Source organism: Macroventuria anomochaeta (genome assembly GCF_010093625.1).
Source record: "Macroventuria anomochaeta strain CBS 525.71 unplaced genomic scaffold BU25scaffold_3, whole genome shotgun sequence".
Lineage (NCBI taxonomy): Eukaryota > Fungi > Ascomycota > Dothideomycetes > Pleosporales > Didymellaceae > Macroventuria > Macroventuria anomochaeta.
In genome coordinates, this window is record NW_022985364.1 from 419,658 (window position 1) to 444,092 (window position 24,435).

A 24,435-nucleotide genomic window follows, 5' to 3' on the forward strand; every position below is an offset into this window, starting at 1 on the left:
TTCCTTCACCGCCACAACTCCATCTGGCTAGCGCGAAAACGGTTTCCCTTCCAGCAGGCAGCGTCAACCATCACAATGTCAGACGACGAAGTCGACCACGAACTCCTGGACCTCCTCCGAAAGCGTTTCGGCATCGGCATTCGAAATGACGGCCCTCCAGAGACCAACGTGCTCGAAAGTGCTGAGTTCATCTACGATAACAGCATCGACGTAGCATTAGACATGCGCTCGACCAAAGTGGCCGCCCAATCAGTCCTTGACGAAATGGAAAAGCGCAAATACAGCACCAAAACATGGTCCTCCCATGAGTTGCACCCCAAAGCCAAGGACGAGAGTACAGTCAATTTCATCTTCACTATGGATCTTCTGAACTTCAGCTTCTGGAGTGAGAAGAGCGAAGATGAGAGGTTTGCGGTTGAGTATAAGGAGAAGAAGTGGACGGGGTACTGGGGTTTGGTGGCTGTTTTGCAAAGAGCGTTGGACGAGGATATCCCAATCACATCCCCCGAGTCTTGGATCGACGAGGAGAAGTGCACAGATGAGGTGCTCAGAAAGGTGTTTAGATCGGCAAACGAGGAGGAGCCGCCGATGCTTGAAGAGCGGATACGGTGTCTGAGAGAAGCAGGAAGGGTGCTGGATGAGGAGTTTGACGGTAGCGTTGTAACACTCATCGAAGACGCCAAAAACTCAGCAGCAGGTCTCGTGAATCTTCTCGCCGAGAAGTTCACCTGTTTTGCTGACGAAGGCACCTTTGAGCGCAAGCATGTCCGCTTCCTCAAGCGTGCACAAATCTTCGTCGCCGATCTATGGGCGGCATTCGACGGCGAAGGCTACGGGGCGTTCAACGACATCGACAAGATTACCATGTTTGCAGACTACCGCGTACCACAAATGCTGCACTCGCTCGGCGTAATGTGGTTCTGCCCGTCGCTGGAAGCTAAGATCCGGCGTCTGGATGTCATAGAAAGCGGACATACGTGGGAGATGCAGATTCGAGGTAGGTTGCCTCTCGTTCTCTTCCCCATGTCTATTCGTTAGCTAACTTGCGGGTAGGTTGCAGTATATGGGCTGTTGAGCTTCTTCGTCGAGAGATTCTCGCGCTCAAGCCTGATGCGAAAGTTAATGCCATCCTCATTGACTTCTTCCTATACGATCTGGCGAAAGAGAGGGAGAAGGAAGGCGTTGAAGCTATACCTCATCATAGGACGAGAAGCATATGGTACTGAACAATATCGAAGGTTTGACCTCATAAGCCTGAGCGCAACTGCACCCTACAGCCTTCTCCAGGAGCGACCACGAGCGTCAAAGTCTGCTTCTCCTTGCCTACCTCAACTATCTCATCGCCCTCTGGTACGCTGATAGATGGGAATCGCTGGATGATCCTGGTGACAGTGTAACCTGCCTCCAACAGGGCAAAATCCTGACCCAAGCATACTCTTGGCCCACCATTGAACGGCAAATAGCCATACCCAATTTCCTTTGCCAGCCTGCCGTCTTCCCAACGCTCTGGAATGAACTGCATAGCATCTTCTCCATAGAGGTCTTTGCGCCTATGCATGGCGTAGACACAATAGCCAACGGCCTCCCCCTTCTTAATAAGGATCGGGGATTGGCCGTCTGCTCCGCCACCTACAGGCAGCGTAGTCGTTTTGACAGCGGCACGTGAATTGACGGGTACCGATGGATAGAGTCTCAAGACTTCCTTGAGGACTAGATCGAGGTACTTCATCTTCTTCAGCTGCTCACGCGTAGGCTGTGGAGCATCTTGACCGAGGCCAACAACCGACTGTACTTCTGCACGAAGCTTATCCAAAACGTTTTGATGGCGTGCAAGAAGATGCAGTGTCCAAGTCAGACAGCATGCCGTTGTATCTCTTCCAGCCAAAAGCACATTCAGACATTGATCTCGCAAGACCTTCTTGTCTCGAGTTTCACGAACGAGGGCATCGATGAAGACATACTGTTTGCTGGACTCCGCTGGTTTCTCACCATTCTTCTCAGCTGCATCTAGAGCTCTTTGTACAGCAGCGTCGACGAAGGCATGCGATGTTTTGCATGCTCTTCGGAATTGAGGTGTGTTGGCTATCCAGTAGAAGAGGCCGAGGCGACCACGATGCGATAGGTAATCCTGACCAATGTTGAAAGCCTTTGCGAATTCTGACTCCTGGCCGGCGATCTCACTCGACGCCAATGATGACATTGTCTCACCAAAGAGGAGAAACGTGGTTGTGTCAAAGGTCAGCTTAAAGAAGAGTGGCTGAAGGTCAACAACGGCACCTGTCGGCACTTGCTGTAGCAGGCTTTCGACACATTTCTTGATCTCTTCGAAATTCTGAGAGCGGTTCGAAGTGAACTGAGGCCTCAATAGCGCACGAGAGTGTTTCCATGCTGCGCCGTTCTGGGTGAAGATCCCACTTCCCAGCAAGGGCGCAAAATGGAGAGGACGAAGACCCAGGCTGAAGTCTATGTTACTGGTCAGTACTTGTAATGGTGCAGTCAGCCTATTGGGTTTCTGAGACCTTCAAACTGACTGGACAGTATCGCCTCGATGTTTTGCGGCTCAATTGTATTGACTCCACGGCTGCCCACTGCGTATGTATCAGTAGCTGGCTCCGAACACGATCGATGTTGAATGCCCAAGTAGCTCACATAGTTGCTGCTCGTGAGTCGTTCCTGACAACTCAAGTATCTCCAGAAAGAACTGCAGGATGGTGCCTGCCTTCGCATGACGGAAGACTGCGGTAAGCAGATCTAAGCCTTGCGGCCAGCGCGCTGCCCATTTGCGAACCGGCTTGCAACCCGACCGTGCTGCAAACTGCTCATCGTTCTAGTTACATTAGCTGCAGGCCCACTTGCATGTCCTCCTCCAATTGCTTCTACTTACCCATCGATCAGCCCTGTACTGCCAAAGCCAAGACCCGACGAAGTAGCACACGGTTCCAGAAAGCAGCAGCTTTGCGCTGATTACACAGAGATCTATGGATGGCATTTCTGGAGCAGATGTCGCACTCTGGCGTTCAGATGAAGTGTAGAAGATGGGGCATGGACGGGTGGCGTGAGATACTCCGCGGCGAGGTCAGACCCATGAGGCTCTGAGCGACGACAGATTTCGGCCCCCATCGTAGGATCTTTATTGGGGATGGAAGTGGACGCAGGGCCTCTGGGAATACGTGCTTAGGCGCCTAGCTGATGAGCCAATGACATAATGTGAATTGCACTAGCGCCCTAAGCCCTGGCGAGGTGCGGCACCACACAATCCCGCAACACCTCGCTTGAGCGTGCGATAAGGCAACAGCCGTCCGTGCCATTCCATCTGACATATGGCAAGCCGAACAATCGATCGCGTTCTCGTTTTCAGAAGGCTGCATCATGGACGGGTGGTGACGTGTTTTGCCGCGTCCACTCGATCGTGGACATGCAACTGTAGGGGGTAAATGTCAGCCTCAACAGTGCTCTCCTCTGATGGCTACCAATCGTGCGGACGAACACCTCTCTTGGAAGTTCAATTTTAGGTATCACTATGGACGACTTGATACCAGTTTCAGCTTTGGCAATTCTCACCCCAATGAATTATTTAGCGGCATCGCTGCTGACATCGCCGATGTCGCACTCATGTCGTTTGCATGCCACGGGTATGGTGGTAACCCCAAATACCTCGATTTGGGATATCGTGGCTCTCGTCGAACACGTCGAGATCGTTCAAGAAACTCTCAAGAGATTCTCAAGAGATGACAAGAGTTGGAACCACCACATGTTAGTACAAAGACTGAGGGTTAAGTGATTGAAAAAAGGAGTCCCTCTGAAGAGACTTTATTCGAGTGGTGAACCGAGATACGTGTCCATAACCCCCTTCGATGGCGCTCCCGCAGATCGTGGAGTTGGAGGAGGTAATGCATGGGTGAAGATAGGAAATTGCAGGCGAGAAACAACTCCCAATGTTGCAGCGATGCACGCTCAAGAGTCGTCAACTGCGACAACCGCCCCCACACACTCTTATATTCTGGCCCGCCTCATGTACAATTGCAGGAGCAGGAGGTCGGTGCAGCCTGCACCGAAATGGCCATTCGCTCATGTGAACGTAAGCGATGTGGACTCTGGGCAGCCACATGGCTTGCGTGGACAGAACTGATATGTCGTTGCTGACTGCCAGGGATTCTGTGGCGCTTTAACCTTGAGTCAGGTATTTGTGGAGCGCACCGAACTGCAAACGCCCACACTGCGCTACATCCTGACCTGCGAGCAGGAGCGTTAGGGGCCATGCGTGCTGTTGCAGAAGGTTGTACAGCCTTAAAGATAGATAAGCATGCGGCTTCTCCGCTTCAGCTCTAGTTTAGTCTGATCAACCTCCTCGATGTCGTTCACTTTTCTTCCTAGCCAGCTATGCCTCTACTAAAAAACAAAGCTTCTAGCAGCTCCTCCTCGCGTCGCCTGTATGATGATGTAGCTTTGTCGGATATTGAAAGCTTGAGGCAGCCGGGGATGTCAACTAACTTAACGGGTTCGAGTAAGTATACACCACTGAAAAGCAGTGCCACACTCAAGTCACTAATTCATGCAGCGCAAGCTAATGATTTCGATCCTTCTGCCTTCCGGTTCAGCCCTAGATCTAAGCTCCGCCAGTACGAGTCTGCGCACGAAGAGGCATCGACCAGTGCCCAATACGCGAGTGCTCCCCTGTTCATCCCTGCCTTCACCGGTCTTAGACGGACGATAGTTGAACATCTGACCGAGTCCTTACAACGACTAGAACAAGAACTTCAGGTGGAAAGATCAGAAGAACGTGTGTCAATGGCGGTGACGCTCCTGAGACAAATGGGTAGGGCTTATCACGATGTAGCCAATCTGATAACCGTATGAAGGCTAACGAGAGCTTGACAGACCACGTCATTGAAAGTGAAATAAGACTGTCGCGCCTGGAGAATCCCATTCACGCTGATTCACAAGGCCTGAGTGTGCTTCATTTCGATATGCAAGATCGCGCTCAGTTCCAGCCTCAGCCTCAGCCATGGCTTATGGTCACTCAGAAATGGGGCGAGCAAAGCGATACCATTGTGGATCCGATCGATAACGTGCGCCTCAAGAAGATGCTTCCTGGTCACTCCCGAAACAAACTCAAGGTACCCGAACATCATCGCTCCTTTAGCTCCGACCGGGCTCCTGTTAATCTTGTGCAGATACACGCCGATGTGAGCGACATCAAGGAGCTTCGCCCTTGGATGATACGAACAAAGACCGTTACAGAGAAGCAAAAGTGGACTCTAAGATACGAGCCTAACGGCAAGGTCAGATACCGGTCGAACGTATGGCTTGCATGGCAGGTCATATTCCCAATCGCCATAACGACACTCGCGTGCTTCTACGGAGTAGGCATCATCGCCACGAATACGACTTTTAGCAAGCCATTCCAGAAGTACTTTTTCTGGGTCGCAATATTCTGGTCACTTATATCGAGTACATTGCTGAGTTGGTTGACGTTAGCATTTGGGGCTTCACGTCGAGATGCTATGGGTGCTTTCCTGACTGGAATTGGACTATGGCTAGTGGTCATTCAGATTGGTCAAACACATCTTCTCGGTCAATTCCAGGACCAGGCGAACGGAGCTTAGTCAGGTACTTGAGTTGCTAGGATTAGAGGGTAGTGATGCACCTCACTCGTCATCGAACACGTCTTTGAAATACCGACGGGCGTCGATTCAGAGCGGTAATGGCAGAAATCATATCAAGCCAGATCTGAGCGCAGCCAATCATGCACTTGACGTTGTTCCGTCCTTCAATAGTTCCTCATATATGCCTGATGCCGCTGGGCATGAGGACGATACGGCAATACTCGCGGCGGCCGAGAGCAGAGGTTGGTTGGATGTATTAATCTATTCAAGCTTAAACCCATTTGCGAGAGACAACTTTCGATCAGTAACGCTCCTTGCATTGTGCAATTCTGAACTACGACATCGAGCTGCAGAATGGAAGTGTGCGCTTGCTGCATGATCATCGGCAGAACGATACTGTCACAGCCCAAACGTAAGTGATCAGTCCAAACAGAGGAAGTTGGCTCCAAGATCTGACGACACACAGCCTGACGTGGATCGACGAGGCATCGTTGGGAGTTGTATGGGGCCCTACCTCGCACTGGCTCAGGTCATGTGAGCTAGAATTCAACGAAGAGGGTGGCTATAGACAGGAATTGTGGCAGTAACGTTGCTGCAGGCAACGTGCGGCAGCTCCTTGCAAGGCGCTTCGTTCACGGATCGGGAAACGTCGATGAAGCAGACTGCAACACTACCTTCAATGATCCTACCCAGGTACCTATTGCCCAATTCAAGGCACTCTTCTTTGTCTACGTTACTGATAATGTCCAGTACGTGCTTGACAAACTCCGGAGCATAGCATTCCATACAGCTATCGTCGCAGCCAACAACACAGACAATGAAACCTTGTTCGGGTCTGCCGACCTGGTCGAGCAGGGGTTTCCCCGCATCAAGGATTGGGCACAACAAGTGGCCCTTACTGGCGAGAGACGCGTAACAGTATTCGGCATCAGCCTTCCTTACGTGTTCTGCGCGGTCGTGTTCAGTCTTCTCTCTGTGTTCGCCATGGCACCGACTTATTGGTCCTTGTGGAAGAGAAGGACTGCTCTACTGACTTTCAACCCGTTCGAAGTCGTACACATGTTTGGTGCGCTACTGCTTCACGACATGGAGACCGAGAAAGCAACAGAAGCTTATGTCCGGGAGGAGAGTGGTCTGCGAAGAATCAAGCGTGTCACAGAAGACTTAGACGGTGCACCAGGATTCCAAGTCGCGAAGATGAAGTCAAATTAGGCTGAACGAATGGCATCAGTCCAATATTGTGACCTAAGGTATTTTCTCTTAAGCTTGTGTGTGACTTCATTCAAGCTCTAGACGAAGGAAAGCATGTATGAATGAGTATCCGTGAATTCCCTGCAAATCTTGGTAACGACTGTATCTCTCCTTGCTTTCACAACTCATCCTACCAAAAATTCCACGGTACCACATATTCCCACGGAATAGTCAACCCCCCTTCCACCATCATGACAAGAGGATTGACCGAACGAAAATTCTCGGCGTTCAGCCGCGGTACGAGGCAATCGCATTCGCACTCGCGCCATTGAAAGAGTAGCAAGTATTCAGCTTGAAATCGTTCGTAGTAGAATCCACATAACCCGACTTGATAGCGTCGGGAAGGCTGCCGCAGTTGTTGGGCGCGAAGAAGTACGCGTGCTGATGATTACCGCCCCAAGTCCTGATTCTGAAGGATTTGAAACCTTTCGGCCAAGTCGCACAGGTGTTGTCCCAAGTATTGACGTTGTTTTCAACGATGGTGTTGCAGTTGCTTCCGCTGTAAGTATCGATGACGAAGGCGGAGCTGCTAGCGCTGAGGGTGGCCATGATGGCGATGATGGAGGTGAAGGAGAAATGCATTCTGAAGGAAGATTTCAAAGTTGATATGGTATCGTAGAGAAGTTAGAGTCGAGATTGTGTATTCTGATGCTTGAGAGTCATGAGCTGAGCAGTTGCAGAGGATAAATATGGGGTTTATATACATGAGCGGCTGCCACTTCTATCGACGTTCGCTCGGTGTCTCTCGAAATGGCAGTACTTGCGGTAAGCACCGAATGACCCCTAGGTTTCAGAGAAACAAAAGCATGTACAAAGAGGTATAGTAAAGTGGGTAGTGTGCTACATCAGTAGCACTAAACGTGCGATATGATGTATGCCAATCTTAATCTGACTGTATGTATTACTCCGGTCCTCTGCTCCAGAGTACCATCTTCAATGACAGCGAAGGCCCTAACAAAAAAGATCGTTTGAAATCTCTCGATGCTCTTTAATTGCCCAGAAGAGTATAAAATTTGTGTGTTACTTGAGTCTAACCTATTTGATGGTGACCAGTCATTTGGTCTGACCTTACGCGTGCACCATGACACATGACAAACGCGACTCCATTCATCAGCCTCCTGTACTACCGGTAAGCAACCAATCTGTACACCACAGCATAGTGTGAACCGATTAGGCAAATGGACGATTCATGGTTTGGCTCTAGGCTTAGCGGATCCTCTAGCCGGTTTTATGCTCTGCGGGTTATGAAACACATCATCAGGATTGACCTGTGCTTTGATACCCTCCAGTATTTTCACAGTTCCACTCCAGTACAGACTCGCCCTGTTTTCTCCTATCCTCAGATTGACGTATCCAGTATATGGACCTTCGTCATGCTCCGGCAGAGCGTCAGTCACAGCATCGTTAACGACTGTCCAGAACCTCCTTGTCTTATTTCTGACCCTCTAAAAAGGTTCACAGCATATGCTTGATGGTAGAACAGCGCATTTCTGTGGTCGTAAGCAGTAGCGTTCGGGGCAACATCGTTGGTGACTCCGCCTTCGAGATCCCAGATGATGAACCAGGTTGCTTCGACTTTGTCAGCTTTGTCAATGTAGTCAAAGAGCTTGTCGACTCCATCGTCTGGGATGATGTCGTACTCTGTGTAAACGAGTGACTTGACGTAGAAGTTGCTAAGAATACCCCAACGATATCAAGAGCGACATCTTCGGCCCAATGGCCTACTACACCGAACCAGTCCTTGAGCTTGATGACTGAGTCGTCGCTATTGGGTAGACGAGCGGATATGTTGAGACTGTCATACTCCTGATGTGATCCAAAGAAAGTGCCGGTAACAATGGCGCCGAGCTGCTCGGTAAGTATGAACTGACTGGCGAACTTGCGTGAGAGGTGTGGGTCTGAGATGAGCTCTTGCTACTTCTTGAAAGCCTCGGCCTTACCCGCACTGGATCCGCCCTGGGTGTTGTATGTGTAGAGGACGGCTTCTGATGGCTCGGTTTGTGTGCGCACTTTAAATTCGGTGACGATGCCGAAGCCTGCTGCGGCGCCCTTTACAGCGAACAGGATGTCTGCGTTCTCTTTTTCAGAAGCTCGAACGACTGTGGAATTGGCAAGAACCACCTTGACTTCCTCGACATGGTCAAGTGCTGATCCCCACATGCGACTGCTTCGATCGAGTTCACTGATGGTTGCGTGACCTCCAATACCGACCTACGAATAGGTGCCATGCGCCATCGCGCGGTCTCGTTCTCGTGAAGCCGTTAGTGACGTCGCCAAGGAGCGTGCCGCCACCTATCGTAGCTTGCCAGGTTGAATTGTCCATGGAGAACTGCTGAAAGTACTTTACATCAACTACAATCGTGTTATACTGTCCACCGATACCTGTACATGGGAGTTTGAGGAGTTACAGGTCTTGAAGAGGCCTTACCATAGTTTGCATATGAGTGCCCACCGAAATGCGGTTGCACTTTAGCTTGTTTTCAACGGCGCACTTGACAATCGCAGTAATGTGTTCCACAGTCTCAGAGTAAGTGACCGCTGCAGGAGTGACTGCTATGCCGAGATTGCACGGTTTGACGTGCGAAATCTGGAAGAGGGGCGTGCCTTTAAGGGCGATTAGATCCTGGTTCCCTCCTACGGCACTCTCAAGGCACTTTTGCACCGGCGAGCTCGATGTATTGCCCATTGACGGATGGCTCGAAGCGACAGCGAGAACGAGACAAAGTTAAGACACAAATGAAAAAGCTGAAGGATACGACCACTGCATCTCTTCTCGGAGTATGTACACCACATCTTGGAAGTACGTGCGCCGAGAGAAGGATTGCAGGTTGTCATAAACAAGCCGCCAATGAAGGAAGCGGCACCTGACTGCGAGTGCCAAACTTGAAGCGTAGGCGGAAGGATTGCATGATTGATAAACAAGGAATGCCAAGCGTTTGTACACATTGTTGGCTCGTTGTAGTGGCGAAATAATACATAGACCAGGTAGCCATAGCGAGGCTGTGCCCATGGAGCCGGCTAGTGGTGTGAATGGCTCATACTCGCGCTTTGCGCCCTGAATGAAACGTGGTAACGCAACGGCTCTTGGCGAGACCCCGGATACTTGTTCATACGTACTGTAGTATACGATAGGTCTTGATATTACTGGCAGACCATATGGTGCCAGTACAAAGGCATCTCGATAAAAGGAAGGGAATCCTGCGACCGTTGATGCCCGTGACGTCATCGCACCTCTTCCACCTCTTTTCAGATTTGCAGTTCTCCAAAGTCGTCTCTTGAAATTTATGGATAATCGCGACATAAAAGAAAATCGAATTGAGCAGAAGGTGATGTCGCAACGATGGGGGGACAAGACGTGCTCGCGCTGACACCTGCCTCCACGCTAGCGAGGTGGGCACGCGGTAGGAGAAAATATGCCCACCGCCAAAAGTCCTTCACAACAGCACCCTTAGGCTGCAACAGCCCTGCTTGAATTAAAGAAGTAAATAAGCTAGATTGTAGAGGATTACACTGGCTTTCCTCTTCAAGAGAAAGTAAACCCTAATGTTTTGTTGTTATTATATTATAGTCGTGCAACAGGAGGCAAGGTGTTGGTGTTCGCAGTTTTAGTAAGGGAAAGTAGCTGTTCGCGGTGGGCTTATTTTCCTGCACCGCGTGGTGGGGCATCTCCGCACTGAGTGTTCTTATAGCTTACACCCTACCAAGCTTCACTCTCAAAGCTTTTATCATGCCTTCAATCAAGGCCGAGATGCCGGTTTGTACATATTGGATGCTTCCTGTCAGATTTTAATACCGGCCCTTTGCCCCATTCAGCAGCCGTGGAGGCGCAGCAATGTCATCAGCTGCTCGTTTGTTTCCGCTACTCGAAGTCTGTTCGTGACTCATCACTGAATGTCACTCATCCAAAGATATAATCACCGTGGTTGCCACTTTTAGGAGTAGTAAGGAAGCATAGTTTCGAGCCAGGACTACATACCAACCACAGTCATGCCATTAGAACTTCACCCGCTTAAACCCTCAGACGCGCTGTCATGGATCCGCACTCGCGCACTTGCATACTATGGACCAACACAAGATTTACTTCACAACGGCCCTGTCAGCGAAGTATCCATACGCAGTGTAGCTGAAAGTCGCAGACACGAAATCGGCTCCCCTAACGTCTGGCACTGGAAGATCGTCGATACCTCCCTCCTGCCCAGCGAAGACGACCCAGAAGATAACGGCGGCCGAACCATCGCAGTTGCGGTCTGGAAGATAATGAATGTTAAGGACCAGGCGAAAGGAGAAGGACCTATCGAGCACGCATCCATCCCCTCAGAAACTGAGCCATCAATCACAAGTCTCCTTGGTCCGCGCTACCCATCGTTCCTCCCTCCCGAACTGCGCCTCGATGCTCTAGCATCCATTTTCGATCCGCTTGACGCGGCTCGCGATGCGATCGTGGGTACGGAGAGACCGTTCTTCATGCTGAACAGCTTAACCACGCATCCGGACCATCAGGGTCGTGGAGCCGCTACACTGTTGTTGGATTGGGGAATTAAAAAAGCGGATGATGAGGGTTTAGTCACGTATTTGAATGGGACGCAGGTTGCGAAGCCGATTTATGAAAAGAAGGGGTTCGAGGCGAAGAGAGTGGTGGAGTGGGATAGGACGGTGTGGGGCGGGGAGGGAGTGGATGTGCATTATTGTATGGTTAGAGAGCCAAGGATTAGGTGAAAGGAGTGAGTTTAAGAATGTGGGAAATGATGTGGTAAGTAGTTGGAAGCATTTGATGCGTCTAAACACCGTAAAGAATCTATTTGCGTCTATGGTTTGTATGAGAATATCTTATCTCCCATCTTTTCTCTAAATTCGCATTCTAGTTGTCGACCTCTGCTCGCCAGTTCAACTACTTCCGCTCTTGGTGCAAATCCTGCCTCTCTGTATGCCGAAGACCTCCAGAACTACGTCAATAGGCCATGAGTATATGAACTCGAAGAATGTTTCTCGGTCCAAGTATGTGGTCTTCAACCGGATGCCTGGGAACATCTCTCAAAGCCAAATGTCCTAAAGCCGGCGTAGCTAGAGTGTCTGACTGAGATCGGCCTTGAGGTGGGCCCTGCCCTGGCGCGTCCGGAATGAGCTTTTCGGAAGGCACATCCGTGATGTAGAAGATCAGGTCTGACTCTTGAATGATTTCTTCTGCCTGCATGTCGTTACGCAAATGCGTACGCCACTCACGTATTTGTTCATGAGATTCTTTTTATGCGACACGAGAAGGTACCCAGTCGTCGCAATCAAGGCCAGTCTCGATTTCGGCCTCGTGCCAGCCCACGTGTACAGCTGCTATACGTACCAAGGTCAGTAAGACGTTCCAAGAACGTGATGAAGCCAACAACAGTGTTTTAAGTGATCAATTTGAAGCCCATCATGGATTTGGGAGACTACAGGGCCTAATAAAGGATGAGAACGATGTGCTTCCAGGAGGTGTGATGGCTTCAAGACCTCTCGGAGGAAGAGGGGACCTGAAAGAATCTTCCTGGAGGCTAATGCCCCACTGATTTTGTCACGGTTTAGGGTGCTACTGCCTGTCATACCTCACCTGCCAGATCGGGTCTGACCCGTACTGCATGTAGCCGTGATGATTACAAGGCCAAGAAGGAGCAAGAGGAGGAAGTTGAGCTGCATCTTGGAGACTACAGTCGAAGTTGAGGTTGAGGTGGGTAATGTGACAGAATAGTGCGCAGGTATCCGAGGTTGTAGAAGGTAAGCCCACGTGCCAAATGACGTTAGAGCGGCGAAAGGAAGTGAAGGTGCACACGAAAGGCGCGCACATTGACCAAGTGAATGAACTTGGATGCTTGAGGCACCGAGTTCCTCCCAGCCCATTCGCCCAACCCCCCTCGCAAGACACATCACAGGATTCGTTGAAGACCTCCACAGTCCTCTATCTGATGTGACTTGAGATGCATGTATTGTATGGAACCCCTCCAGACTCTACTATAGTTTGGCCATAGCAGCTCTTAACGTCGATGCCGACACCACAATGCTGTGGTACCATGCTCTCAGCAGAGCATTTTGAAACCCTTCATAGACATGTTTATTCGTTGTAGAAGTCCTTTGTCCTCTCCTCACTTGCCCTCAACACCTCCCTCCCTAGGTCACCAGTCCCATCTCTTGGCGCCAGCTTGATCTTGAAGTCCCTCGGGATTGCGACTAACGCGCTTTGATTAGATTGTAGTCGATATAGTCCGTGCTCGGCGGGTCTGATACGCTAGCCTCGTCCCTGTACAGGCTGAGCAAACGGAAGAGTGCCGCGTTGAATAGCTTGCTGGCGATCGTCGCACCCGGGCATGACCGGGAACCGGCGCCAAACGAAAGATGCGGTGTGCTGGAGATAGGCTTCTCGGCGTATAGTGAGGGGGGCGTGGTGGGCGCATCGAGCCAGCGCTCAGGATTAAAGGTGCCAGCGTCAGGTCCCCAGTAGTAGGTGCCTACCAAGTCAGCATGCTGTTGCGGCGGTGGATGTTTTAGAGACTCACCGTGATTGCCCGCTTGGGCGCTGATCAAAACCAACGTGTTCTTGGGAATCACTGCCTCACCCCAACGTACATCACTCATTGTCTTCCTGGGCAGGCTCATGTTGCTGACGGTGTAGTATCGCCCTGCCTCCTTGACGATAGCATTCAAATACGGTATAGTCTCCTCGAAGTCACTCGCTCACGCGGCATTCAAGTCCGGATAGCACTTTTGATCTCCTCGTACGCGCGATCTCAGTACTTTACACTCTCTGGTGTACAAAGCGAGCCAATGCAAGACACCAAGGTACCAGGGATAGTCTCGAAACCTCCAGAGACCAGAGAGGCAGATCGAGCTCACTTCCACACCAGTAAGACGCGTCTCTTCGTCTTTCAGTATCGCGGCGCTGATGCAAGGTTTCTCGGTGCCATTCTTGATCATGGCGCGCACCTTGTCGAGCAGTTAGTTCAAGTACTTGTCTCTCCTTTTGCGGAGATCTTTCGAGCGAGCATTTTTGACGTTTTTAGGCAAATGACGGAGGATCGGGATGTAGTCCTGGTAGTTCTCGGACGCCAATCGAAGCAGAGAAATTGCAGAGCCAACATGAAGGATTTCACGCAGCAGGTCGACGTAGGCTTCGTCCATTCTGATACCGTAGCAGAGGGTGAGAGTGGTGTTGAGCGCATAGCGCTGGATGTACGGTCGAAAGCTTGCCTCAAGAGCTCCACTCTCGGTGTCACAATGTAGGTCAGACACAATGCAGTACGACTCCAAGTCGAACATATCATCGTAGTTCTTCATCATCGCCTTGCTTAGTGTGGTAGATGCAGCTTTCCTCTTGTTTCGAGAGCTCTCATTCCATGGTGAGCTGCCAATTGTGAAACCCTGTATCGAGGAGAACAGTCCATGAAAGGTGCAGAGCTTGGGACGATCTATCAATCTTGAGAGTTCTTGATGAGATTGTTCTTGCAGTCTTCGAAGGAATTGACGATAACTGCGCGAGTGTTTACAAGGCGGATCTGGAAGACTGAGCGGCCGTATTGACGCCACCACTTTTCACAGACAGTCGTATGATCTTCTCCTGGTTGGGTCAAATGGCCAGTGACAGGAAGTGCGCCTGGTATTTTGGGTATGCCGCGAATGTAGAGTATGTCAGTGTGAGTCAATAGCTGTGGATGACAAAGTCAGCTCAGACACTCAATTTATCTAACAACGCACCTTGTAAAGCCCAAACAATACCGTCACAGAAACAAAGAAGACCGTTTCCAGACCAACAGGGCTCTCCCGGACAAAGTGAACAAGATTTGAGAGCGGGTTCATGGTTTTGGGAAGCTACAGTCACGGCTTGCTGTGGACGTATGGATACTGAATGGTCGTAATGACCACTTGGATACAAGCACTTAATAAATACCAGAACCCTTCAAGTCGGCATGCTGATCTTGAGTGATGCTGTCGTACATACACGTGAGGGGTCGCGCGGATCCCGGATCGTTTCCGTTATCTTCACGGAACTGGTGCTTATCAGCAGTGTCTCCCATTTTGAGCCTACAAAACACACTCCTCTGCTGCAGGGAGGCAATCTGGGGAAACCTTGTTCATGAGGTGCATGATCCTTCGGGTGTACCTGCCTATCCAGTTGCCATGCCTACCGCTCTACACCTGACTACATCAATTCCGGCCAAGGGTTGTGAAGTAGTAAGAAACCTGGAACTCTTTGCGCAAGCTAGATGTCCAGGATGCGAGCGTGCTTGATCTCCGCGCCTTCGATGTGCTCACGTATATTGCCGTACTTCGCGAAGCCATCTGTCTCAGCAAATGCATGGTGCTGCTCGACGCTCGTCCACGGCGTCAACAATACCCACTCGTCCTTGTCACCTTCCTTACCACCTTCCTTACCACCTTCCTTGTCAATACGCCAACCTCCGCCAATCTTCCCCTCGGACACAAAGTCCTGCAGATGATGCTTCTCTGTATCAAACCTCCACTGAAACAGCTCCCGATGGCCGTCCTTGACAAAGTGCCTGACGATGCTATAGACTGAAGCCTTCTGCTTGCTCGTACCTGCTTCCGGTAGCGGTAGGTCTGCGTGTGGCACATTGATATGCAGCAGCCAATCCACGCTCAGCAGATTCTTGAGGCTCTCGAGCAGCGCCAGGTTGTCCGTACTTGGAATGAAGTCGTTCATGTGCCGATCCAAGGATTCCCACTCTCCAAGTATGTATATGTACGTGGGGTCCTCGACCTGCTGGAGGTAGTAGAAAGTCCGACCGGTGTAGTTCTGCATGACGGTCTTTGCATGCGCGAGCTTCGAGCGGAGGTCTGCGTCATCGATCGTGACATATGGCGAAAGATGCAGAAGGGCGATCTCGGTGATGGTCATGTTGAGTGTGAAAGCTACGTTGTTGTGCGCGTGAATCGGGAGGCTGGACCTGGCGTTAGTAGGTTACTGTCATAATACAGTCAATTTATATGGCCTCGAGGATGAATGGTCGATGCTATGAGCGATCTTCAGGCCACCAACACCAGGTAGACGTGCTTGCGTGGAGGTGTGTCTATGCATTGCACCATCCATCCCAGACGCTCGATTTTCTGACTAAGCTCCCTAGCGTGACCCACCATTCCGTAGCCTCGCGTTCACCACGTCCTAGCTTAACGCAGGTCCGATGCTACGACGGCTGATTGCATCTCTCAAAGAACAAAGAGGACCCTTGCCGCCACCAGAATCTATGAGTAGGTACCACTTCGAGAAAATCAGAAAGATCCACAACAACACAAACATCGGTTAAACCAAGCCCCTTTTCCGCAGCAGAAACTCCAGTCGCAGCATATCTCGTAACAGAACCCATGTTTTTTGTTCTGCTTCCCATTTCCTTGCGTCTGATCAGAGATTTTGTACTGTGGGTGATTGTTGGTATGGCATAGGATGTGGCTGATAGAATTGTTGCTGAGATTGGTACTGCATCTGGGTTCGTTGATACGGCTGGTAGACTTGAGCTTGGCATGGTGGCTGTGGATGATGCATGTTCGGATCAGAATACCCTTGTGGATAATAAACCTTGGGTTTCGGCGGTGCATATGACATGTTGTTTGTGTAGAGTGAGCGACGATGGGTGTCAGAGGTGAAATGTCGTGAACATTGATTCTATCGCATGAACCTGACAAGGTCTTATAGGTCAAGTCTAATCCGCAGGTGTGCTCAAGAAAGTTCTGCTGCGCTGACGGATCCTTGTAGGAGGCGCTTCTGCACAAGCAAATTTGTTGTACAGGTCCCACCACCATGCGGCTGAGTGAAGCCATCGTCGTTCGGCCAAGACACTATGCGCAACCTTTACATATTCTCAATTGTCGATTGCACTACTGTGAGTTCCTCCAGAACATGTTTGTACTGTTCTTGTACGCTGCAGCAGCACTTTCCTCAACACTGATACTCTTCAGCCCTGCAACGATCAACGCCACACCCTCCAACTTGCAGCTCTCGTTCCTCTCCTTTACCATCTCACCCATAACGAACTTGTCTTTCTTCTTTGAGCCGTAGGGTAGCTTCGTCGCATTCTTCAGGTATGCTTTTGAGACTTCGCTCGTAGCTTGGATCTCTCCCCAAGGCGCATCGGTCTCGATCTGCAGCTTCTCAAGTGGAATGGCGCGCACCATCTCTAGGCTCTCGCGATCGCGGAAGCTGAAGCCGTTGACGCTGACTTCGAGACCAAGGTCAATGAGAGTTTGCATCTGAGATTTCGAGCCAACAAAAGAATGCACCAGTCCGGAACGCAGAGGCAGGCGATCAAGGTACGGAGTCAGGATAGATACGAAGTCGTCAAATGCCGCTCGGCAATGCAGAAACAGCGGTAATCGCCAACCCTCAGCTACTATCATGTCAAGCTGTCTCTTGAACACGCGGATCTGGGCTTCCATCGATGCAGCAGCAAGATGATCGTAGTCCAGCCCCAACTCTCCGAATGCGGCCAGCAGTCCGGGCTCCTCCTTGAGGGTGGTGTTGATTGCCTGTGTAATTTCCTGGTAGTATTGATCGCCTCTCTCATCAGCCTCGGCGGCGTGGTATGGATGCACGCCGATCGTGACTTTGCATTGCTCTTTCCTTTTTCTGGCGATGTTAAGGTTGGTGGGTATGTCCGATAACAACATGCCCGTGAGCATCACTTTGTCAACGCCCGCCGCTACGGCTCGATCCATGACAGCATCGAAGTCGGGCGCGTGATATTGCTTGCCGCGATAGATGCCCGCGAAGTCCTTGGCTGTTGCTGTGACAGCGACCTGAGTTCGATAACTCAGCTAAGGGTGTTGTTGTAGGAAGGGTAAAGCCGTACATCTGCATATTGAAGCTTCTGTATTGGAGGTGCAGGTGCTTTGGTCGGGAATCCGTCAAGCATTGATGAAGCCATTGCGATCAGGTTGGTGAACGTCTTCAGTCTCCAGCAAAGCAGTTCGAGGGTGTCTTCGATCAAAGCTCGGCCGGACCGGCTCAGCAACGACCGAGCTCCGACCTCGGCCTCATCTGTATCTTCTTACATTAACGGAACTCTGCTGCCTCACAACCCACATTGACGAGATGACCCATTGCACCTGTTAGTGCCATGGAGCTCGTTCCCTACTTTGATCACGATGAAGATCTATTCCATCATTTCCATCATTGGACCGAAATGCCGACACCAGGGAACCAGATTGCGACTGTTGCAGTGTTGCACATGTCGAGGTGCGATGATATACTGCTCCAGACTTTGGTTTGGAGCCGACCACAATGTCAACAAAGCAAGTTACGCCTTAAACCGGATCTCGGTTGATTGTGTTGGCAGCTAGTTGTAACAAGTACTCAGATCTATAGCAGACAACAGATATCATGTGCCCGTCCCATGACTGAACGACACTACGACATGTATCGTTTGATTGAAGAAACATTTGCTGGAATTCGATTTCATGGACATCAAACAGCTTTGCTACCGAAGAAAACTTGTGCAGCTAACAGCTTGCTCTCTTACTACTTCCCATGTATTTTTCATCCGCGCGCTTGCAGTTCTCTGGCACCTTCCGATCTTTCATCGTCTTCCTGCGTTGTCGCGCTACCCGTTTCCTCTAGCGGCAATGTCAGCACTAAAAATGGAGTCCGCTGTGATCCCAGATTGCCGGCAAAGTCACCGGGCAGGAAGCCCACCAGACTTTGCGGACCTTTGCGTGGGAATTAGGCATTATCTCAAGTTTTGCGATGAGACTGAGCAAGCGGTGATGATTCAATCACTGCAGAGATACGTTGATCAGTTGGAGGTGCCAACACCACACTAAGCAGATGCTGCTCCACCTAGCGAGTCTTACTTCGAAACAAATCCCTCACGCGCACATGTCGTTGAAACTACATACACCCCTGCTCGACAGCTCGTCGGCTACACTAACGTCCCTCGCTATCCTGACAGCTCGTCCTAACAGTAAACTTGACAACATGGCTCAGTCTCCGCAAGGTGGACAGGATGAGCATGGTTAGACTCCGCTATGATGGCGTCCGATGAGAAGCTTCCAGTTCTCAATGCATGCCTGGTAGGAGCATCCCTGACTGAACTCTCTTTATGCTTTTAAGGTAGCGCTATCGACGAAGGTAGAGTGATGGAAACGTTCGATCCGCAGGAAGAAGATTCTACACCAGACCCCTCCATTCTTGCGAAGACTGACCTTCGACAGCTTGACGTGGCCACTGCTCTCGGCCGAGCCCAGGCTCTCGTATACAAATACATGAGCCAACAATTGGAAGATGAGCAGACCAACGGCACGCAAGAGGCGGCTAAGGAAGAATACGACCAGGACCGTCTGGGGTAAGGAGAAGCTCGCTGCATTCAGGAGCCGACTCGCTGGTTTTTGAAGTGAACACAATCTGCAAGTTTGCGTCTCGACTAGGTACGTGTAAGATGCTTTTGTGGTCACTGAAGACTGACCATCTCCTAGAGGAAAACTCCAAGGTATATAGACGCAAAACACCGTACGATTCGACAATGGTGACGCCCGTAAAAGAGAGATACTCGATACCCTGCTGAACGACCGCGACGTATTGTGAATCGCCTTGAACGATCACACAGTCCTCTTGCAAGGACTTGAAGAAGATCTCAGAAGATCGTTGCAAAACAGTTGGGTGTGTGTACAACGAGGTGTGTGCGACGCCGTGATACACTCAGGGGCAGTGATTTGCTATGAGCATGAAGAAGCACGAATCATTGTCCGAGGGGAGGGAGATCGAATCGTACAGATAAATGCGGACTCCATCCGAGCGTTGTATACACATATACAAACTACGACTGAAGTCCAGGTTCAAGAGAACGACTCTCAGCACCAGAAGTACATTGCAGACCTGCAGAGCCAGTTGTTGCAATTGACGGAACAGATCAAAGACCGCGGCCGTGAGTTCCGGCCGACCCTGGAAGCTTTGAAAGAAGCTAACTTCACAAAGAAGCGGAAGCTGTTGTATGAACGTAGTAACGCAGTAGCAGCAACGCTGCTTGCCTTACAGATCATGTACAGCCACGTCAAGATAAGTTTTTGTGACGATGGAGCTTTGGTCCTTGCTCACCTCTCTTAGGCAAGGCTTGAAGCACTGAACATAAAAGTCATAGATTGGGCTCAATGGTCACGAGCTTGGCCAGAAAGTCGACGGAGAGAAGCTTCTCTGGCCATCGAGATGAGCATTAGACCTGACCAAGAACAGGTCGATCCACTACAATTTGCACGGAGAGTACTTCGCGAGTCGCATAACTTATGGTTAGAACTGGCTTACGGAACATCGAACTCTGGTGGATCCAGAAATACTGCGCTAAATATGGTCAATACCTGAGATACAAGCGAACCTCGGAGACGGGCGATACAACGTACCCATGGACTGCCAAGAGGTCTGGCTTCTTGCAATCGTCAATGCGGTCATTGTACGAAATTTCATTCAAAGCACAGCAGTTTCTAGCCTTCTATCAACCACTTTTGGACCTGAACCCAAATCTGGTGGTAACCGCATTCTTCCAAAAGATCTAGAGTACCTCACCAACTTTGCCGATTTAAGGAATACGCTACCAGTTCCCACAACCATGACAACATACACAATAGTGGGAAGTCTCGAGCATCTCTGAGATCCGCAGGTCTGGATAAAAATTGATTATGAGACGCTGACTCCGGAAGACATGGGTGAAGTGGCTAAACTCCTCGATTGGTTGCTTAGTGAGAAATAGGGTCATTGGATTCAAGCAGACACAAGCTTACAATTGCTATCCAACGGCACAGCTGTTTGTCTTGTGCGTGACCCCATTGCCATGGGTTTGCAGCTATCACTCGATCCGGCTCCTGGTACTGTGACATGGGAAGGTATCCCAGACCTTGAAAGCGTCATTGTTTACAACAAACCTCCAAAGGCTCGACCAAGTCTAGCGAATATTCCTTACACATCCTTGGCTCCAAGGGAGAGCGAACTGCTCTAGAGTGGGCCTTTGGCATCGCAAGTTTTGAGACTGGTTACGCTAAGATTGGGGTTGCAGCATGATCATCATTCCGAGCGCAGTCGCGGTAGATGTTTGCAGGTTGGCAGGATGGATAGCTTTTTGGTGTAATTCTCACACGAATGGATAGACTACTGGACGCCAGATATGCAATTATATACCCAACATCTATACATTCCCCCCACGAATCTGTTTCGCCCGAAGCGCAAGCATTTAGCACTTGAGCGAGAACTTCGTCTTCCTGTCCGCAGTCATAGCACCCCAAGCAGTCTCATCCGCAGCCTTGCCGTTGTCACCAATAGAAGCCGGCTTCCAGGGTTCATCGAAAACCTCAAAGTAGAAAGCGTTGAAGCCCCAGTCAAGCAGCGAGCAGAATCCGTGCTGGTAGAAGTGCTCAGCATTGCTCAGTCCACCCTTAGCCTTGTCGTAGTCAGTTCCCTCAACGGTGGGCCATCCAGTCTCGCCGTTCCAAATCTCAGGCTTCTTGTCTGGGCCACCGGCAACCTTCTCGATGTGTGTGACCGCCTGGTACATGTCGTCGAGGTAGACGTGGGTAGCGTTCTCGCGCGAGGCGCCCTGCCAGAAGGCAAAGGCGTTGACCATGATAATGTCTGCGGTACCAATGATGGCGTCGCCGGTGCCGTCGGCGAACTTGTTCCAGGAGTCGGCGGTTCCGACCTTGATGCCCTTCGGAAGCTTGCCCTTGACGGTGCTGATCTTCTCCTTCAGCTCGGGGCCGGTGAAGTTGCCACGGTAGAGGGTCTCGGAGCCGACGGTGACGGCGTAGATCGAGTCAGCATAGGTGCTTGCGACGTCGGTGATGGCCTTGAGGTCCTTCTGGAAAGATTCTTCGACGTCGGGCCTGAATATATGTTAGCTTCGCGGCTGCCAAACCTCTGACTTTCGAGACCAGGACGTACCAGATACCAAGGACGACCTTGAAACCCTTGCTCTTAGCAGCGGGCATGATATTCTTGGCAGATTCGCAGTCAGAAGCAGAGTATCCGCGAACAATAGTCGCACCAGACCTGCTCTTGATGGCATCAAAGTCGTCCTCGTAGTCGGTCTGTGTTTTGCAGTCTCCGGAGGGCTGCTTGGTGCCGAGCGCGAAACCCATGGTGCCCTTGGCGGCGGCAACAATGGCAGGGCTGACCGCGAGAGCGGTAGCAGCGACGGCGGAGAAACGCATAGTGTAGTGAGATTTGAAGGAAGTGTTGACAGGGGTCGATCTGGGGAGGTGGAGAAAGTGTGGGGGTGGGTAAGGATGGTCCGTCTAGAGAATGACTTGATTAGGAATAAAGGCACACGAAAGGAGTGACTGTACAGCGATTGCACTGACGTAGAGTTGGAGACGAAGGAGTGATAAGGATTCCTTGGGAAGCTTGATCAAGGGGACGGCGCGCTAGCATCCCGTTGTTTTCAAAACGTCCGATTCAGGAACACCAATCAATCGAATGCGCTGAAACAAGTGGGTCAGCGGAGGGGGCTGCATTGTCCGGCATGATCGATGCAGGAGACCATGCAGAGGATCTTGTAGGACATGTTAAAATCTGTGTTGTATATGAGTCAGGAGCCGCCAACGCCTGCCCATGCCTTCGGTCCAGTGCCATACTACGCCCTCGACAAGCGAAATGGATGTGCCTCTGTGTTCAGCACAAACTCATCCAAGCTAATGAGATCCGTATCCGCAAAACACAAGTAGAAGTACTTGAGCGTCTCCGCCATCCAAAAGCTCTCCATATAGTCCTCCTTTTCGCCTCCACCAGATGCATTCACGTCCGTGATCGCAGCGTTCGCGTACGCGGTATCTGTCGCCTTTGCCACCGCCTGGAACATCTCCCACGCTGTCGCGCGGAACGACGGATCGCCGGTGATACGCCAGAGGATAAAGATGGACTCTATAGCCTCGGGTCGGAGGATGTACCGAGGATCTTTGGCGGTAGTGAAGCCCTTGGGGAGGTCTGTTTTGTACTGCGGGCGATTTGCAGCCTCCGCGGCGAAGGCAGCTTCGTCCCAAATGCAACCCTGTCTGTGGTTCTCGCCAGGACAGAGAGCCATATTGTAGCGTTCTGGCATGATGCCTGTAGGGAAAGACTTGTATGCGTACGCACATCCACGAGCCAGCTTGGCTCCCACATTCAAGTACTCATCGTTGTTGAATAGTCGGCCGCCCAATGCATATAGCCCGCCGATGAAGCAAGAGAGGTGTTCGCTTTCTGGATCAAGGTGTGGGCCGTCCTGCAGGACATCGCAGTTGCCAGATATCAGAATGTCATCATCCCCTGGTATCATGGGCCGGAAGAAGAGGCTATCCATCGCTGTGTTCATGAAATAGCGAGACATGATCTCGTACTTCTTTGAACTGGGATCTGACGAACCAAGTAGTGCATGCGCCTTGGGCAGATACTCGTACAGCGAGTCTGCATTACCACCGATAGTAAACTGATAGCCAAACACCACGTCTTTCTTGTTCATCGAAACCATCATCGGCCACATGCCCGGCAGCCTCGTCGCATTCTGGTTTTGGTAGAACAAGTCCATGACCTGCGACACCGCTGCATAGTACTTGTTGTCGCCCGTAAGCTGGCTCAGCCTGCTGAACTCCAGTGTAATGGTCCCTGGACTCGCGCTGACAACCTGAGTCTCCACTCGCAGACCCGTCCCCTCTTTCGCGCTCTCGAAGTTGATGAAGTCCACAGGCATCCCATTCTCCGTGTTGAAACCAGCATAAAGCAGATCGCCGACCTCCACAGCCTTCTGTAGCAGCACCTCATGCCCGCTCAGGTCATACGCCGCAATAAGCCCGCCGAGGTATCGAATGCACGTCTCAAACGTGTTCACCGTAGCTGCCGTGCTCTTTCCGAAATCGATCGTAGCCACAGCCTCCACAGCCTCGTAGAACTCCACTTTCATACCCATCATCCACAGCGTGTCCAAACTGTCCACCAACGTAGCAGCCCAGCCCGAAAACTGGTCCACATACTGTCCGCTTATAGGCTTGAGCGCATCTTTCATCCATGCTTTGGCTCTGTAGCTTTCCCAGCTCTTCTGGAAGACACGCTTCACTTCCAAGCGCCTCTGCTCTTGTACTGCGGCGACATCTGCGCGGTCTCGCTTGAATCGGTGCTGGATGCGGGGCCGGTGGGCGACAGGTGGAGGCAAGTTAGGCGTGAGCGGAGGGGGGTACGCGAATTTGACTGAACTCCAGTCAAAGCTGCTGTTCTGTGCGACGATGTTTGGAATCTGGTCAGGGTCGTTCATGTACCGCGCGAGCGCGTATGTACCGGTTCGAGAGGAGGAACCATAGCTGAAGTGCGGGAGATAGGATGACGGGTCGTCTCTAGGTAGAAAGAAGAAGATTCCTAGAATGAGAATGGCGCATAAAGCAATGTGTCGTGTGCGGAGTCGAGCCATGGTAGCCACCGAGCTCAGCTATTGGTGTACAAGGAAACAGTGACTGCAGCACTCATTGCTCCAAATTGAAGCATTGAACGCTAGGCAGTGTGAACGAAAGGACGAACGAGGTTGAACATGTTGAAGGGCCAAGGGACGTGCAATGTGTCTCAAGATGGTAGGTGCTGCTAGTTTAGTGTGGGGGTTGAAAC

General features: G+C 51.0%; 12 protein-coding genes across 12 annotated transcripts; 4 read left to right on the forward strand and 8 right to left on the reverse strand.

Moving 5' to 3' along the window:
• Positions 1-2: 2 nt before the first annotated feature.
• BU25DRAFT_487598 (uncharacterized protein) lies at positions 3-1,226 on the forward strand (the record flags this gene model as incomplete). The annotated part of the gene is made up of 2 exons (XM_033711294.1): positions 3-997; positions 1,054-1,226. Exons 1-2 carry the CDS (start codon positions 76-78, stop codon positions 1,224-1,226), a joined length of 1,095 nt encoding a protein of 364 aa, XP_033566219.1. The 5' UTR covers positions 3-75.
• On the reverse strand, positions 1,181-3,125 carry BU25DRAFT_406547 (cytochrome P450). Its single transcript, XM_033705312.1, has 4 exons — positions 2,885-3,125; positions 2,650-2,827; positions 2,520-2,588; positions 1,181-2,463 (listed from the first exon to the last, which is right to left on the reverse strand). Exons 1-4 carry the CDS (start codon positions 2,987-2,989, stop codon positions 1,247-1,249), a joined length of 1,569 nt encoding a protein of 522 aa, XP_033566220.1. The 5' UTR covers positions 2,990-3,125; the 3' UTR covers positions 1,181-1,246.
• A 1,100-nt stretch (positions 3,126-4,225) lies between these two features.
• BU25DRAFT_406548 (uncharacterized protein) lies at positions 4,226-5,941 on the forward strand. The gene is made up of 4 exons (XM_033705313.1): positions 4,226-4,504; positions 4,559-4,816; positions 4,879-5,117; positions 5,175-5,941. Exons 1-4 carry the CDS (start codon positions 4,381-4,383, stop codon positions 5,604-5,606), a joined length of 1,053 nt encoding a protein of 350 aa, XP_033566221.1. The 5' UTR covers positions 4,226-4,380; the 3' UTR covers positions 5,607-5,941.
• Positions 5,942-7,085: 1,144 nt separating this feature from the next.
• On the reverse strand, positions 7,086-7,504 carry BU25DRAFT_445186 (uncharacterized protein; the record flags this gene model as incomplete). Its single annotated transcript, XM_033709428.1, has 1 exon — positions 7,086-7,504. The coding sequence occupies exon 1, from the start codon at positions 7,437-7,439 to the stop codon at positions 7,086-7,088; it is 354 nt and encodes a 117-aa protein (XP_033566222.1). The 5' UTR covers positions 7,440-7,504.
• A 372-nt stretch (positions 7,505-7,876) lies between these two features.
• Positions 7,877-9,543, reverse strand: BU25DRAFT_436840 (Glucooligosaccharide oxidase; the record flags this gene model as incomplete). Its single annotated transcript, XM_033708970.1, has 6 exons — positions 7,877-8,300; positions 8,339-8,514; positions 8,547-8,767; positions 8,798-9,068; positions 9,127-9,225; positions 9,286-9,543. The coding sequence occupies 6 exons, from the start codon at positions 9,541-9,543 to the stop codon at positions 8,045-8,047; spliced, it is 1,281 nt and encodes a 426-aa protein (XP_033566223.1). The 3' UTR covers positions 7,877-8,044.
• Positions 9,544-10,462: 919 nt separating this feature from the next.
• BU25DRAFT_406550 (uncharacterized protein) lies at positions 10,463-11,801 on the forward strand (the record flags this gene model as incomplete). Its single annotated transcript, XM_033705314.1, has 1 exon — positions 10,463-11,801. A coding segment is annotated over exon 1 (566 nt), but the record flags the coding sequence as incomplete, so codon positions are not given.
• Positions 11,802-12,992: 1,191 nt separating this feature from the next.
• On the reverse strand, positions 12,993-14,675 carry BU25DRAFT_475184 (cytochrome P450; the record flags this gene model as incomplete). Its single annotated transcript, XM_033710925.1, has 7 exons — positions 12,993-13,330; positions 13,379-13,551; positions 13,617-13,675; positions 13,716-13,761; positions 13,831-14,276; positions 14,345-14,524; positions 14,574-14,675. 7 exons carry the CDS (start codon positions 14,673-14,675, stop codon positions 13,053-13,055), a joined length of 1,284 nt encoding a protein of 427 aa, XP_033566225.1. The 3' UTR covers positions 12,993-13,052.
• Positions 14,676-14,876: 201 nt separating this feature from the next.
• BU25DRAFT_138079 (uncharacterized protein) lies at positions 14,877-15,901 on the reverse strand. The gene has a single exon (XM_033700573.1). The coding sequence runs from the start codon at positions 15,733-15,735 to the stop codon at positions 15,079-15,081; it is 657 nt and encodes a 218-aa protein (XP_033566226.1). The 5' UTR covers positions 15,736-15,901; the 3' UTR covers positions 14,877-15,078.
• An 808-nt stretch (positions 15,902-16,709) lies between these two features.
• On the reverse strand, positions 16,710-17,743 carry BU25DRAFT_383577 (TatD family hydrolase; the record flags this gene model as incomplete). Its single annotated transcript, XM_033704290.1, has 2 exons — positions 16,710-17,627; positions 17,681-17,743. 2 exons carry the CDS (start codon positions 17,741-17,743, stop codon positions 16,710-16,712), a joined length of 981 nt encoding a protein of 326 aa, XP_033566227.1.
• Positions 17,744-18,804: 1,061 nt separating this feature from the next.
• Positions 18,805-19,895, forward strand: BU25DRAFT_417800 (uncharacterized protein; the record flags this gene model as incomplete). Its single annotated transcript, XM_033707829.1, has 6 exons — positions 18,805-18,841; positions 18,940-19,164; positions 19,302-19,315; positions 19,433-19,501; positions 19,660-19,750; positions 19,861-19,895. The coding sequence occupies 6 exons, from the start codon at positions 18,805-18,807 to the stop codon at positions 19,893-19,895; spliced, it is 471 nt and encodes a 156-aa protein (XP_033566228.1).
• A 1,148-nt stretch (positions 19,896-21,043) lies between these two features.
• BU25DRAFT_331081 (glycoside hydrolase family 17 protein) lies at positions 21,044-22,019 on the reverse strand (the record flags this gene model as incomplete). The annotated part of the gene is made up of 2 exons (XM_033702381.1): positions 21,044-21,692; positions 21,751-22,019. 2 exons carry the CDS (start codon positions 22,017-22,019, stop codon positions 21,044-21,046), a joined length of 918 nt encoding a protein of 305 aa, XP_033566229.1.
• A 275-nt stretch (positions 22,020-22,294) lies between these two features.
• On the reverse strand, positions 22,295-24,387 carry BU25DRAFT_138100 (glycoside hydrolase family 47 protein). The gene has a single exon (XM_033700574.1). The coding sequence runs from the start codon at positions 24,242-24,244 to the stop codon at positions 22,442-22,444; it is 1,803 nt and encodes a 600-aa protein (XP_033566230.1). The 5' UTR covers positions 24,245-24,387; the 3' UTR covers positions 22,295-22,441.
• Between the last annotated feature and the right edge of the window lie 48 nt (positions 24,388-24,435).

Coding starts and splice junctions, on each gene's coding strand:
- BU25DRAFT_406547 (XM_033705312.1), bottom strand. CDS start 2,989: ATGCCATCCATAGATCTCTGTGTAATCAGCGCAAAGCTGCTGCTTTCT. Junction 2,589..2,649: donor GACTCACGAGCAGCAACTAT/GTGAGCTACTTG, acceptor ATACATACGCAG/TGGGCAGCCGTGGAGTCAAT. Junction 2,464..2,519: donor ACTGTCCAGTCAGTTTGAAG/GTCTCAGAAACC, acceptor CCAGTAACATAG/ACTTCAGCCTGGGTCTTCGT.
- BU25DRAFT_406548 (XM_033705313.1), top strand. CDS start 4,381: ATGCCTCTACTAAAAAACAAAGCTTCTAGCAGCTCCTCCTCGCGTCGC. Junction 4,505..4,558: donor AACTAACTTAACGGGTTCGA/GTAAGTATACAC, acceptor TAATTCATGCAG/CGCAAGCTAATGATTTCGAT. Junction 5,118..5,174: donor ACTCCCGAAACAAACTCAAG/GTACCCGAACAT, acceptor AATCTTGTGCAG/ATACACGCCGATGTGAGCGA.
- BU25DRAFT_138079 (XM_033700573.1), bottom strand. CDS start 15,735: ATGACCATCACCGAGATCGCCCTTCTGCATCTTTCGCCATATGTCACG.
- BU25DRAFT_138100 (XM_033700574.1), bottom strand. CDS start 24,244: ATGGCTCGACTCCGCACACGACACATTGCTTTATGCGCCATTCTCATT.